We start from the raw sequence: 13,820 nt of genomic DNA, 5'->3' as shown, positions 1-13,820 counted from the left end.
CTAGCTGGTCCTGGAGGGAGATGGGGCCTGGATAAGCCAGAAACAGTGGAATGATCCCTCAGAAGAGGACAAACTGATCAACTTGACTAACTTCTGATTTATCAGTGTGTTTTGTTCTAAGCTTTAGTTTTTTATTAAAAACGTTTATTTTTTTTAAAGATGATTACATTTCAAAGTTGACTTTTGTCTTGCATTTCAGATATTGCCTGACCAGATGAAGATCTCCTCAGAACTTTTTAGTAAGTCTGAAAAAGAAGACATGGAGAGTTTCAGTGGCCATGAAAGAGAGACAGGTATATTGGAAATAACAAAATTCTGACCCTGTGTTTTCTATAAAACAAACCTTAGTTGGAAGAGGTCATTGGAAACCTGTGGTCATACATGAGTGACACATGTCTAATGGTACCTCTGGAGGAAGAAGAGCTGCTGATAGCCTTGAATCGTTTTTCACACCTGATAAGGTCTCTCTGTGGATCAACGAGAAATGACAAAGGAGAATAAATGATGGGGTTTTGGGGAGGCAGAACATGGGGGTAGGGAGGGTTTTGTCTACCCACAAAGCTGGCTCTGCACTAGAGCATGTTTCTCTTTTCAGTTACACCCCAAGGCTGTTTTCCCAAGTGCCCATAGATTTCTTTTCTTTCTTTCTTTCTTTCTTTCTTTCTTTCTTTCTTTCTTTCTTTCTTTCTTTCTTTCTTTCTTTCTTTTCTTTCTTCTTTCTTTTCTTTTCTTTTCTTTCTTGACTGAGTCTTGCTTTGTTGCCCAGGCTGAAGTGCAATGGCGCAATCTCAGCTCATTGCAACCTCTGCCTCCCAGGTTCAAAAGATTCTCCTACTTCAGCCTCCTGAGTAGCTATAGGCTACTGCCACCATGCCCAGCTAATTTTTTGTATTTTTAGTGCAAACAGAGTTTTGCCACATTGGCCAGGCTGGTCTCAAACTTATGGCCTCAAGTTATCCATCCACCTTGGCCTCCCAAAGTGCTGGAATTCCAGGTGTGAGCCAGTGCACCTGGCCTGTGCTTATAGATTTCTGATTGGAGGTTTGAGGCAGGAACAGATTACCAGCTCTTACCAAAGGATGGAGAGGTACGAGAGGGCGCATCCCATGAAGAACATGGTGAGCGTGTCAGCGTGTGCACAGTTGTTATGTTAAATGTCTTTTTCTTAATTTGTATAGAGCAGGCAGAAGAATCCACCAACGTGGTAGAATTCGTGAGTCCTGAAGATGACCATTGCCTAATAACTCTCCCCTTAAATGACCAATCTGAGCCACCCGTGAGTACAGGGAGTGGGGCTCAAGGTTCTTATCTGTCTCCACTATAGTGACAGGTGGAAGCCACCTTTCCTGGTTCATAGACCACTTTCTCCTGGCCATTTGTCAATTAAAAAAAAATTTAAGACAAGACCTTGCTCTGTCGTCATAGCTCACTGCAGCTTCAGCCTCCCAGGCTCATGTGATCCTTCCGCCTCAGCTTCTTGAGGAGCAAGGACTACAGGTGCTGCCACCATGCCTGGCTCATTTGTAAATTTTTTATAGAGATGGAGTCTCATGCCATTGCTTAGGCTGGTCTCAAACTCCTGGCCTTAAGAGATGCTCTCATCTTGACCTCCCAAATCTTTGGGATTACAGGCACGAGCTACTATGCCCCATCAGCAGTCTGTCAATTTTTGGACTATCCCCTCTCTGAGATTGTTTTTGCTCCATGTTTGAGTAATTGTGTATTCTCTCTCTCTCTCTTTTTTTTTTTTGAAATGGAGTTTTGCTCTTGATGCCCAGGCTGGAGTACAATGGCACCATACTGGCACACTGGAACATCCGCCTTCTGGGTTCAAGCAATTCTCCTGCCTCAGCCTCCTGAGTAGCTGGGATTATAGGCACCCGCCACCACGCCTGGCTAATTTTTGTATTTTTAGTAGAGACGGGGTTTCGCCATGTTGGCCAGGCTAGTCAAACTCCTGACCTCAGGTGATCCACCCTCCTTGGCCTCCCAAAGTGCTGGGATTACAGCTGTGAGCAACAGCACCCGGCATGAATTCTCTTTCATTCAACTCAGGTTTCCCTTGAAATACATGACCTGTCTGGCCTCTCCCTCATTCCTTCATTTGGGATCTAGAGACTGAAGGAGACTAATGTTTAGGGGTGAGACTTGGCTTTCACTTACTTGCTGAAGGAACTTAGACACATTACTAACATCGAGCATTGAGGAACCTTAGGCTTCCCCTCCACAGAATGGAGGCATCAGGAGTTCACAGGGTAGCCCTCTTGGAATGGGAAAAAGAATGTACGTGGAGTAGCTAATAAATTGCATGGCATGTAGGTATTTAGTCAAGTCCTCATTTTCTTCCTTTCTTTATTTTTTTGAGGTGGGGCTGGCTCTGTCCCCCAGGCTGTAGTGCAGTGGCACAATCTTGGCTCACTGTAAACCTCCACCTCCCAGGTTCAAGTGATGCTCATGCTTCAGCCTCCTGAGTAGCTAGGACTACAGGAGTGTACCATCACACCTGGCTAATTTTTGTGTGTTTGTTGAGACAGGGTTTCTCCATATTGTCCGGGCTGGTCTCAAACACCTGGGCTCAAGTGATCCTCCTGGCTTTGCTTCCCAGCGTGCTTGGATTATAGGTGTGAACCACTGTGCCCAGCCAATTCCTTATTTTTTTTTTTTTTTACATCTGATCACATGAATATGTTATGTGGAAGTGTGATAGAGTGCCACGATTTTTTTTAAGCAAACACACCAGAGATTATTGCTCCAGAAAACTTGTCATCCTTTTCAAACTAGTCTGCTTGGGTAGTTGCGCACTTATCCCGACGGTACTGACGCTGGCGAAGACATTTCTGAGCCTTCATCTAGTGTTTCCCTGCTACCTGCGACAGTCTGTGATTCTCTCAGTGGAGCAAATTCTTTTGTGAGGGTGAACATGAATTTTTTGGAACAGCCAATCATCATTTGGAGTCAAAAATTCATTTATAAGTGACTGAGGTGTCATATCTTAGAACTTATTGCATATGCTTTTCTTGGAGGGCCCAAAAGACTTTCAAAAGAGAGGCTTCAATTAAACCATAATATGATTTGTTTCTCTGCAGCAAACAAACGTGGCAGAAATTAAACCTGATGATACACAACAAGGTCAGATACCTTTATTGGTCGTAGCCAAGACTTGCATGGTGTATTTAAATATTTACTTGAGATGCTTAACTTGTTTTGTTTTAAATTTTTGTCATTAGAAGTTCTTTCAAAGCTTGAGTATTCAGATTTACAAGAACTACCTGTTGAAATTCAGGCTCCTCAATTAAATGACAAATCAAGGTAAGTGATTTTTAAAACTAATAAACCATTCTATTAGTCTGTTTTCATGCTGCTGATAAAGACATTCCTGAGACTGGGTGACTTATAAAGAAAAAGAGGTTTAGTGCACTCACATTCCACATGGCTGGGGAGGCCTCACAATCATGGCAGAAGGTGAAATGCACATCTAACAGGGTGGCAGACAAGAGAGAATGAGAGCCAAGTGAAAGGGGAAATCCCTTATTATAAAACCATCAGATCTCATGAGACTTATTCACTACCATGAGAACAGTATGGGGGAACTGCCTCCATGATTCAGTTATCTTCCACTGGGTCCCTCCCACAAATCATGGGAATTATGAGAGCTACAATTCAAGATGCGATTTGGGTGGGGACACAGCCAAACCATGTCAACTATGCAGATCATTGTTAATGTGGGCACTACAAGTTGACCACCTAGGTTTTTCCCCTTACCTGTGTTTGGCCAACCCCTGCCCCTGACCACACACAAGAGAGCATTGTGTGAAGTTTTCTATAGAATCACTGGAGGAGTGTTGGCAAGTTATCCTGACCTCTGGCCTCTACCATTACACCTCTAGGGTTATCTCCAACAATGTATTCTTCTGCAGGAAATACTGACTTTGAGATTGAAGGACACAAAGTCAATATTCAAAAATTAATTTTCTTTCTGTACATTAACAACAATCGAAAAATTGAAATAAAAATCTATGCCATTTACTAGTAGTATTTAAACATGACATAGTTAGGAATTAATCTGACAAAAGATTCATAAGACCTCCCCCTCCTCTACCTCCTGCACTGAAAACTAGAACATTGGTGAGAGAAATTAAGGAAGATCTAAGTATGTGGAGACAGATACTGTACTCAAGAGATGGAAGACTTAATATTAAGATGCCAGTTCTTCTTCTATTTTTTTAAAATATATATTTTTTTTGAGATGGAGTTTCGCTCTTGTTGCCCAGGTTGGAGTGCAATGGCACAATCTCTGCTCACTGCAACTTCCGCCTCCCAGGTTCAAGCAATTCTCCTACCTCAGCTTCCTGAATAGCTGAGAGTACAGGCTTGCATCACCACACCTGGCTAAAGTTTTTGTAGTTTTAGTAGAGATGGGATTTTTCCATGTTGGTCAGGCTGGTCTTGAACTCCTGACCTCAGGTGATCTGCCTGCCTCGGCCTCCCAAAGTGCTGGGATTAAAGGCGTGAGCCACAGCGCCTGGTGCCAGTTCTTCCTAAAATGATCTGTGAATTCAATATAATCCCTGATTTTACATGTGTGTGCATATGTGTATGTGTGTGTGTGTATGTATGTATGTGTGTGTGTGTATATATATATATATATATGTATGTATACACATGAGAGAGAGAGAGAGAGAGCACGAGCGCGCGAGAGATTGGGATGGGCACAGTGGCTCATGCCTATAATCCCAGCACTTTGGGAGGCTGAAACAGGCAGATCACCCGAGGTAGGGAATTCGAGACCAGCCTGACCAACATGGAGAAACCTCATCTGTACTAAAAATACAAAATTAGCAAGGTGTGGTGGTGCATGCCTGTAATCCCAGCTACTCGGGAGGCAGAGGCAGAAGAATCACTTGAACCTGGGAGGTGGAGGTTGCAATAATCTGAGATCATGCTATTGCATTCCAGCCTAGGAAACAAGAGTGAAACTCCATCTCAAAAAAAAAAAAAAAAAAGAGATTGGCAAGCTATTTCTGAATTTTGTTTGGAAACTTCAAGGATGTGCAAAAGCTGAAACAAATTTCAAAAAAAAAAAACAACACAAAGTGGGAGGGCATGCATACTACCTGCTTTCAAGGTTTACTATAAAACTACGTTAATCAAGAAAGTGTGGCCAGGCACTGTGTGGCTCACGCCTGTAATCCCAGCTCTTAGGGAGGCAGAGGCGGGAGGATAGCTTGAGCCCAGGAGTTCAAGACCTGCCTGGGCAATATAGCGAGACCCCGTTCTCAAAAAAAAAAAAAAAAAATGTATTGGCATAAAGATAGATGAATTAGAAAAACAGAAGGAAGTCCAGAAATAGACCTGCTTATATATGAACAACTAGTCTATGACAAACACACAGACAGTTCCATGGAGAAAAAATAGGTTTTCAGCAATGGGTGCTAAAACAACTGAGACAATAAATGACATGTTTGGTTCTTACCTCCCACTTTATAAAAATTTAAAAATGGAACATAGACCTAAATATGAAACTGTTTGAAAGAAAGCATATGAAAATATCTTTGCGATCTTGCATCACAAAGATCTCTAAGGTATGACACCAAATGCACAGAAGAACAAATTGTTACATGGGACTTCATCAAAATAAAAAACAAAACTTATGCTCTTTAGAAACCACTGTTAGGAGAATAAAAGAACAAGCCACATATTGCAGAAAATATTTGTAAAGCATGTATCTGATGAAGGATTTATAATTTGAAATACATCTGAAATATATTAAGGACTCTCAAAATTCAATAATACAAATAAAACCGGATAAAAATATAGGCAAAAGATGTAAATTTCACCAAGGAAGATATACAGATGGCAGATAAGCACATGAAATGTTGTTCAACATTATATGTTATTATGGAAATGTAAATTTACAAAGTTTAATGAGCTATACTACCCATGTACCAGAATAGCTCAAGTTAGACTGACTGTTCCAAGTGTTGACGAACATGTAGAGTAACTGGAACTCTTTTACACTGCTAGTAGCTTCTTCAAATGTTAAAATGTATCTGCCCTATGGCCCCACTATTCCAATTCCAGTTATTTACCTAAGAGAAATTGTAACATATGTCCATACAATGGAATGTAGGTGAATGTTTATAGCTGCTTGCTCCAAACTGGATACAACCCAAATGTTCATGAATAGAATGGATAAACCAATTTTGGTGTATCCATACAATGGAATACACAGAAATAAAAAGGAACAAACTATTGATATGTGCAACATGAATGAATCTCAAAATCATGCTCAGTAAAAGAAACCAGACAAAAAGTATATATTATTCCACTTACATAAAATTCTAGAATATGACTAGAATATGCAGTTCTAGAAAATTCTAGGAAACTATAGAGATCTGTGTCTGCCTGGACAGATGTGTGGAAAGATGCTCAGCACTACTAATCATCAGATAAAGCTTTTGTTGAAAGCATCCCTTGTGGTTCTAAGCTAGAGCCGAGCTTGAGAAACCTGTCGGTATTGCTCCTGCTGCCTGGCTGGTTGTTCACTAATCCCACTCTGCCTTCGTTTTCTTTATATGCCTGACAGACAAAGGGTTTAACAAAGGTTTATATTGTTTCATTTAAGCAGTTTCTGCCAGAGAACCTCGGGAAGTTTGCAGGATAGGGTGTTTCCCACATGCTGGGTCCATGATCGGACAAAATAGGGAAGGAGGAGGGTGATACTGTACCAGTCCCATTAATTTAATGTATTTTTTTTAGGGCAGAGTCTACTTTTGAGGGTGACAGCAAACCAGAAACAAGTGTGTCGGTAATATAACTTTTATTATTTTAAGGTGATACTTCTCCATTTTCACTTATTTGTATGCCATCTTCAAGATATGTCATAGCTCTGCTCTTATCTATATTTTTTTCTCAATTAAATTGATCTTAAACTATTTTGAAATGAACGATTTCACTTTCGCATGGAAAATCATTACTTGTAACAAATAGTAGGTAAGCCCCCAAATAAGTACAATTGACAATCACAAGTTTAGTCTCTTGAACTACACTTCTACTTGATTTACTTGTTGTTATTTTATTGACTGCATGCAATGGGCTTTATTAGCTGTAAACTATGAAAAGGTAAACCTGCCATATGGATGGATAAATAACCACAATTGACAAACTCAGCAGAAGGTAGCATTTCATGTGAAATCTCATTTGATGGCATATGAGTAATGGAAAATTGAAAGACTGCTTAAGTCAGTCATTTGCCACTGTAGCAAATGCTCATTTAACTTTGTAAAGAATCCATTCACCCAAATGAGAGATGATGGGTACTCTCTCTTATTGTGACCCAAAGGGGCAGCACTGAGTGAGAATGGGCACTGCCTATGTAACAGGCACTTACAGCCAGAGAGATATGTCAAAGACACAAACTTAGTAATGGTATTGCTGGGTCAAATGGTATTTCTGGTTCTAGATCCTTGACGAATCGCTGCTATGTGGATTTTTAATTAAATGGATTGAATGAAGTGTTACTCTTTATAAGACCCTGGACTAGGGACCTCTCAAACAGATATGGGGTTTCCCCAGCCTTTTTTTTTTTTTTTTTTTTGCTGCTTAAACAGAGTAAGATGCAAATAGGCCTGGCTCACAAAGTTTCTTTTAGAAAATACCTTCTCTAGTAATCAATAGATGAATGGATAAAGAACATGTGGGGGGTTGTGTGTGTGTATGTGTATGTATGTATATGCAATGGAATACTATTTAGCTTTAAAAAGGAAGGGACTCTTGTCATTTGTAACAATATAGACAAACCTGAAGGACATGATGTTAAGTGAAATGAGCCAGGCATAGAAAGATAAACACCATGTGATCTCACTTATATGTGGAATCTGAAAAAATCAGACTCATAGAAGTGGAGAGTAGAAGGTGGTTACCAGGGGATGGGCGGGGGTGTTGGGGGAGATGGTCAGAGCATAAACATTTCAATTAGGAGGAATAAGATTGTTTTGGTTTTGGTTTTTTTGAGATGAAGTCTTGCTCTGTCACTTAGGCTGGAGTGTAGTGGTGAGATCATAGATCATGCAGTCTCAATTTCCCAGACCCAAACTATCCTCCTGCCTCAGCTTCCTGAGTAGCTGAGACTACAGGTGCATGCCACCACACCCAGCTAATTTTTTTTTTTTTATTTTTAGTAGAGATGAGGTCTCACTATGTTGCCCAGGCTTGTCTTGAATTCCTGAGGTCAAGTGATCCTTCTACCTCGGCCTCCCAAAGTGTTGGGATTACAGGCCTGAGCCACTGTGCCCCTCCTGAAATAAGCTGAAAACATCTACTGTATGTCATGGTGATCAAGGTTAATTACACATTATATACTTAAAAATTGCTGGCCAGGCATGGTTGCTCAAACCTGTAATCGTAGTGCTTTGGGAGGCTGAGGTGAGAAGATTCCTTGAGACCAGGAGTTTGAGACCAACTTGGGTAACATAGCAAGACCTGATTGCTACAAAATAAAAATTAAAAAATTAGCCAGTTATGGTAGCGAATACCTGTAGTCTCAGCTACTGGGGAAGCTGAGGCCACAGGATCGCTTGACCCCAGGAGTTGTAGTGAGCTATGATTGTGCCACTGCACGCCAGCCTGGGCAACAGAGCTAGACCCTGTCTCAAAAAAAAAGAAAGAAAATTGCTGAGAGTAGATTTTAGGTGTTCATACCACACAAAAAAATGATAAGTATTTGAGGTAATGCAAATGCTAATGACTTGATTTAGCCATTCTACAATGTATACACATTTCAAAACATACACTGTAAATAAGTGTAACTTTTTATATATCAATTAAAAAGATTACCATTTTCACAAAGTGTTGTACTGTTAAACATTTTAAAGAAGGAATAATTGGGTCTTCAAAAAATAAATTCATTTGAAGACTAGATAACTAACCATCACCCACCTTAATTGTTAAGGGTCATGCTGTCACCAGCGAGGGTACTGTTGTTCTTGCCTTAACCCAGTGATGGCTTTCTTTTTTCTTTTTTTTCTTTGAGATGGGGTCTCACTCTGTTGCCCAGGTTGGAGTGCAGAGGCACGATCTTGGCTTCCTGCAAACTCTGCCTCCTGGGTTTAAGTGATTCTCGTGCCTCAGCCTCCCTAGTAGCAAGGATTACAGGTGCCCACTACCATCCCTGGCTGATTTTTGTATTTTTAGTAGAGACGGGGTTTCACCATGTTGGCCACGGTGGTCTCGAACTCTTGACCTCAACTGATCTGCCTGTCTTGGCCTCCCAAAGTGCTGGGATTACAAGTGTGAGCCACCCCACCCAGTTCCTGGTGACAGCTTTGGGAGCTGATTTTGCATTTTGTGATTCCAGTCAGGGCCTGTATCTTCTGGCTGATGTGTTTTTCTATTTGAGAAGATGATGTGAGATAGTGTCACCATTTAATATGTTTGAATTCATAAGAATCCTCCCTGGCCTGAAATGAGAATGAACTCTTAGCCCCTGAATGGTGCAGCCCCTCAAGAGGCAGGAGGGTTTGGGGACTGGGTTCTGAAGATGCCCAACAAACATAAAAACAAATTCCATATTAAAATCAAGCATAAACATGTATTCATCACAGCATTAATAAAAATTAATGTAAAAACATAAAAAGATTGTAAAAATGTAAATATCAAAGTACAGTTGAATAATCCAGCAGAAAGATTATACTTGCCCTAAATCTCTAACCTTTTATACTCCAGGCTTAATTTCAAAATGCTTTATGTTTTAAACAGGAATTACTCTCCTGGGCTGGGTGCTGTGGCTCACACCCGTAATCTTACCATTTGGGAGACCGAGGACGGTGAATCACCTGAGGTTGGGAGTTTAAGACCAGCCTGGCCAGGATAGTGAAACTCTGTCTTTACTAAAAATACAAAAAAAAAAAAAAAAATTTAGCTGAGTGTGGTGGTGCATGCCAGTAATCCCAGCTACTCTGGAAGCTGAGACAGGAGAATCGCTTGAACCCAGGAGGCGGAGGTTGTGGTGAGCCAAGACTGTGCCACTGTGCTCCAGCCTGGCGACAGAGTGAGACTCCATCTCAGGAAAAAAAAAAAAAGAAATAACCCTCCTGTTTGGTTTCGGTTCTTCTAAAATGTAGAGAGGCAGCCGGGCGCGGTGGCTCAAGCCTGTAATCCCAGCACTTTGGGAGGCCGAGGCGGGTGGATCACTAGGTCAAGAGATCGAGACCATCCTGGTCAACATGGTGAAACCACGTCTCTACTAAAAATACAAAAATTAGCTGGGCATGGTGGTGCGTGCCTGTGATCCCAGCTACTCAGGAGGCTGAGGCAGGAGAATTGCCTGAACCCAGGAGGCGGAGGTTGCGGTGAGCCGAGATTGCGCCATTGTACTCCAGCCTGGGTAACGAGGGCGAAACTCCGTCTCAAAAAAATAAAAAAATAAATAAAATGTAGAAAGGCATGTTTTTGCAAAAAATATTTGCATGCCTGCTTTTGTCATCATCCAGCATCTCTTCTGTTGCAAATGTTTGATTAGAAAGGATTTTGTCATCTTGTACGATAGCAACTTGGTTGAGAATTGACTGATGGAATAATCCTTTTCTTCCTTTCCATACTTCTTTGCCTTTATATTATATAAAAGAGCCCAGTCTTCTAGAAGTGTGCTTCTCTTACCTCTAGCTTTGTAGAATATGTTGAATTAGATATAGGTAGCACTAACGGCCCTCTAAAAGTTCTCGTTTGTGATCTGTGCTTGTAGAAGCTTAGTTACAGAAAACATCTCTTCTCTGAGAGTAACCAAGATTCAAGTACCAGTGAACAATCTTGGATCAGTAACCGAAAAAGGAAATCCCTCAAGTCATATGTTAACAGAAAGAAGACAAGAACCAGAAGTAGTCTAAGAAGTAAGTCTGACATGTCTTCTTTTGAATCACTCTTCAAATAGCGATTTTCAAATCAGCAAGTATTTATTTTTCCATATATAATGGGAGTGGGTCCAAAGAAATACATGATCATAGGACCTACTTTTCCTGCTCCAGTTACGTTGGAAAGGCAAAATGTATTGTGTACATGAAACGGAAGAACATGAAATTAACCAACAGTTGTTAAAGATGAGTTTTGTATAAATGGAGCAGATTCAGATAAGAGGAGTTTGTCATGAGCTGGAATCATCAGGAAAATCTTCAAGGAAGAGGTGGGTGGGACTTGAATTCATCCTTGGAAAAAAGAATAGGATGTGAAGAGGAGAAGGGAAGCATTCTTAGATAGGTAAAGTTACAAGGACCAGCATGGTGGCTCATGACTGCAATCCCAGCACTTTGGGAGGCCTAGGCAGGAGGATTGTTTGAGCCCAGGAGTTTGAGACCAGCTGGACAATGTGGTGAGACCCCATCTCTACAAAATTAAGACATGAGCTGGGCATGGTGGCATGCACCTGTGGTCCCAGCTACTCTGGAGACTGAGGCAGGAGGATTGCTTGAGACCAGGAGTTCAGGGCTGCAGTGAGCAGTGACCCCGCCACTGCACTGTAGCCAAGGTGACAGAGTGAGACCCTGTCTCAAACAGAACAAACTACAAGGGCAAGGCAAAGATGCGAGGGTGATGTTCAGGGACAAGGTATGGAGAAAAGAATTCATACTGAGTGGTGAGGAACTGAGTGGCGAGGAACAAGGTTGAATAATCAGGAAAGGATCTTAAGAATAGATGTGGCCGGGCGCGGTGGCTCACACCTGTAATCTCAGCATTTTGGGAGGCTGAGGAGGGTGGATCACGAGGTCAGGAGTTTGAGAACAGCCTGGCCAATGTGGAAAAACCCCATTTCTACTTGAGAATGCAAAAATTAGCTGAGCATGGTAGCCTGTACTCCCGGCTACTTGGGAGACTGAGGCAGGAGAATCACTTGAACCTGGGAGGTAGAGATTGCAGTGCGTCGCGATTGTGACACTGCACTCCAGCCTGGGCAACAGAGTGCGACTCCTTCTCAAAAAAAAAAAAAAAAAAAAGTAGCTGTTTGAGGAAGTTGTAGGAAGTGGGAATTGCTTTTAGCTGTTGCATGTTGGGAGAGGGAGAAGTGAATTTCTATAGGCCGCATGAGTTAACACATCTGTCGGTACTTGTTTTCTTTCATTTTAGTGTTGCCAGTTTTCCCTCCCAGTAGTAGCAGTGGCCATGAGAAAGACCAAGTAAGTACATTTTATCTGGGTTGCTGTGTGCCCTATGAGTTAAACTGTGTTTATTTCTCCAAACACAACTTTCAGAAATATGAAAATAACAAAACATGGTTTACTGATATCTGAATCACTGCCAGTAGAAATTGCAATGACTTCTAAACATTTAATATGAATCTTGGGTAGATATTTAGGGTCTTTTAGGCTGTGCATGGTGGCTCACGCTGGTAATCCCAGCTCTTTGGGAGGCCGAGGGGAGTGGATCACTTGAGCTTGGGAGAGACCAGCCTGGGCAACATGGTGAAACCCCATCTCTACAAAAAATACAAAAATTAACCAGGCATGGTGGTGCATGCTTATAGTCCCAGCTACTCAGGAGGCTGAGGTGAGAGGATGGCTAAAACCTGGGAGGTGGGGGTTGCAGTGAGCTGAGATTGCGCCGCTGCACTCCAGCCTGGGTGACCTAGTGAGACCCTGTCTCAAAAGGAAAAAAAAAAAAAGATCTAGGGTCTTTTTTTTTTTTATGTTCCCAAATGTAGCTGAAGGATGTTTATTATGAAGAATGCTAAAAATCTGGGGTATTCCAATTTCCTGCAAACGTATACACTTTCAAATTTATGTTTTGATGTAAACTTGTTGGTTTAGTTCTTCCCTTCGTTTTTCTAAAGCTTTTAATGATTTAATTATTTAGACATTTATTTATTTATTTATTTTGAGATGGAGTCCTGCTCTGTCACCCAGGCTGGAGTGCAATGGCGAGATCTCAGCTCACTGCAACCTCCACCTCCCAGGTTCAAGCAATTCTTCTGGCTCAGCTTCCCAAGTAGCTGGAATTACAGGCACATGCTTCCATGCCTGGCTAATCTTTTGTATGTTTAGTAGAGACAGGGTTTCACCATGTAGCCCAGGCTGGTCTTGAACTCCTGAGCTCAGGCTCTCCACCCACCTTGGCCTCCCAACGTGCTAGAATTACAGGCCTAAGCCACCATTTATTTTGCAATTGCTTGGGATACCTTTGGGCTTGTATAAATATTGAATAAACCCTCAAAATTTCTTCATTTCTTTCACTTATTCTTGTTTTATATCAAAGTAGTTAAGAACAGAGACAACAGTGTCTACATCAATTCAAAGCCAATTTTTGCCTTTTATTTGCTGAATTATCTCTTTCAGCAGTTTGGTTTTTGTTTTGAGCCATATGAGCTATATATAGACTACAGAGTATATCAACAACTTCAGAAGGGTTTTATAAGAAGCAGCTGCTGTGATTCTGAGAGTATCAACAGCACCCTGCCTCCTCATGCAGAAATAGTGTGGTTAGGGTTTTAATCACACCTTTATCTTCTTTCTTCCATCAGTCTGGGATGTGTTGCCCTCTGTCAATCTGAAGGGCTGTCATGCTCTGTAAGGACAGGGGTATGTTAAACCTATGAGCCAGAGTAAGTACTTAACAATTCATTGAATAGTTCAACTTGAAATCAGTTATTAGAAATGGACCAAAAGAACAGTTTCTAGTAACTACAGCTTTTATTAGAAATAAACACCAAAGAAATACCACGGCTTCAAATTTCTTTTTTAGACAGATTCTCGCTCTGTCACCCAGGCTGAAGTGCAGTGTCGTGGTCTCGGCTCACTGCAACCACCACCTCCCAGGTTCAAGTGATTCTCCTGCCT

At 41.5% G+C, this 13,820-nt stretch overlaps 1 protein-coding gene across 1 annotated transcript in view; it reads left to right on the top strand.

The window, feature by feature from the left end:
* The window catches only part of SYCP2L (synaptonemal complex protein 2 like), a 110,414-nt gene that overhangs the window by 38,324 nt on the left and 58,270 nt on the right, over positions 1-13,820 (top strand). Inside the window, exons 14-20 of the mRNA XM_054254652.2 lie at positions 200-293; positions 1,179-1,276; positions 3,087-3,129; positions 3,228-3,309; positions 6,760-6,808; positions 10,742-10,886; positions 12,115-12,164. Coding sequence (XP_054110627.2) covers positions 200-293; positions 1,179-1,276; positions 3,087-3,129; positions 3,228-3,309; positions 6,760-6,808; positions 10,742-10,886; positions 12,115-12,164 — 561 coding nt within the window. The remainder of the gene's footprint in view (positions 1-199; positions 294-1,178; positions 1,277-3,086; positions 3,130-3,227; positions 3,310-6,759; positions 6,809-10,741; positions 10,887-12,114; positions 12,165-13,820) is intronic.

Source organism: Callithrix jacchus, chromosome 4 (assembly GCF_049354715.1).
Source record: "Callithrix jacchus isolate 240 chromosome 4, calJac240_pri, whole genome shotgun sequence".
Lineage (NCBI taxonomy): Eukaryota > Metazoa > Chordata > Mammalia > Primates > Cebidae > Callithrix > Callithrix jacchus.
This window is presented reverse-complemented; position numbering and strand designations above follow the sequence as displayed.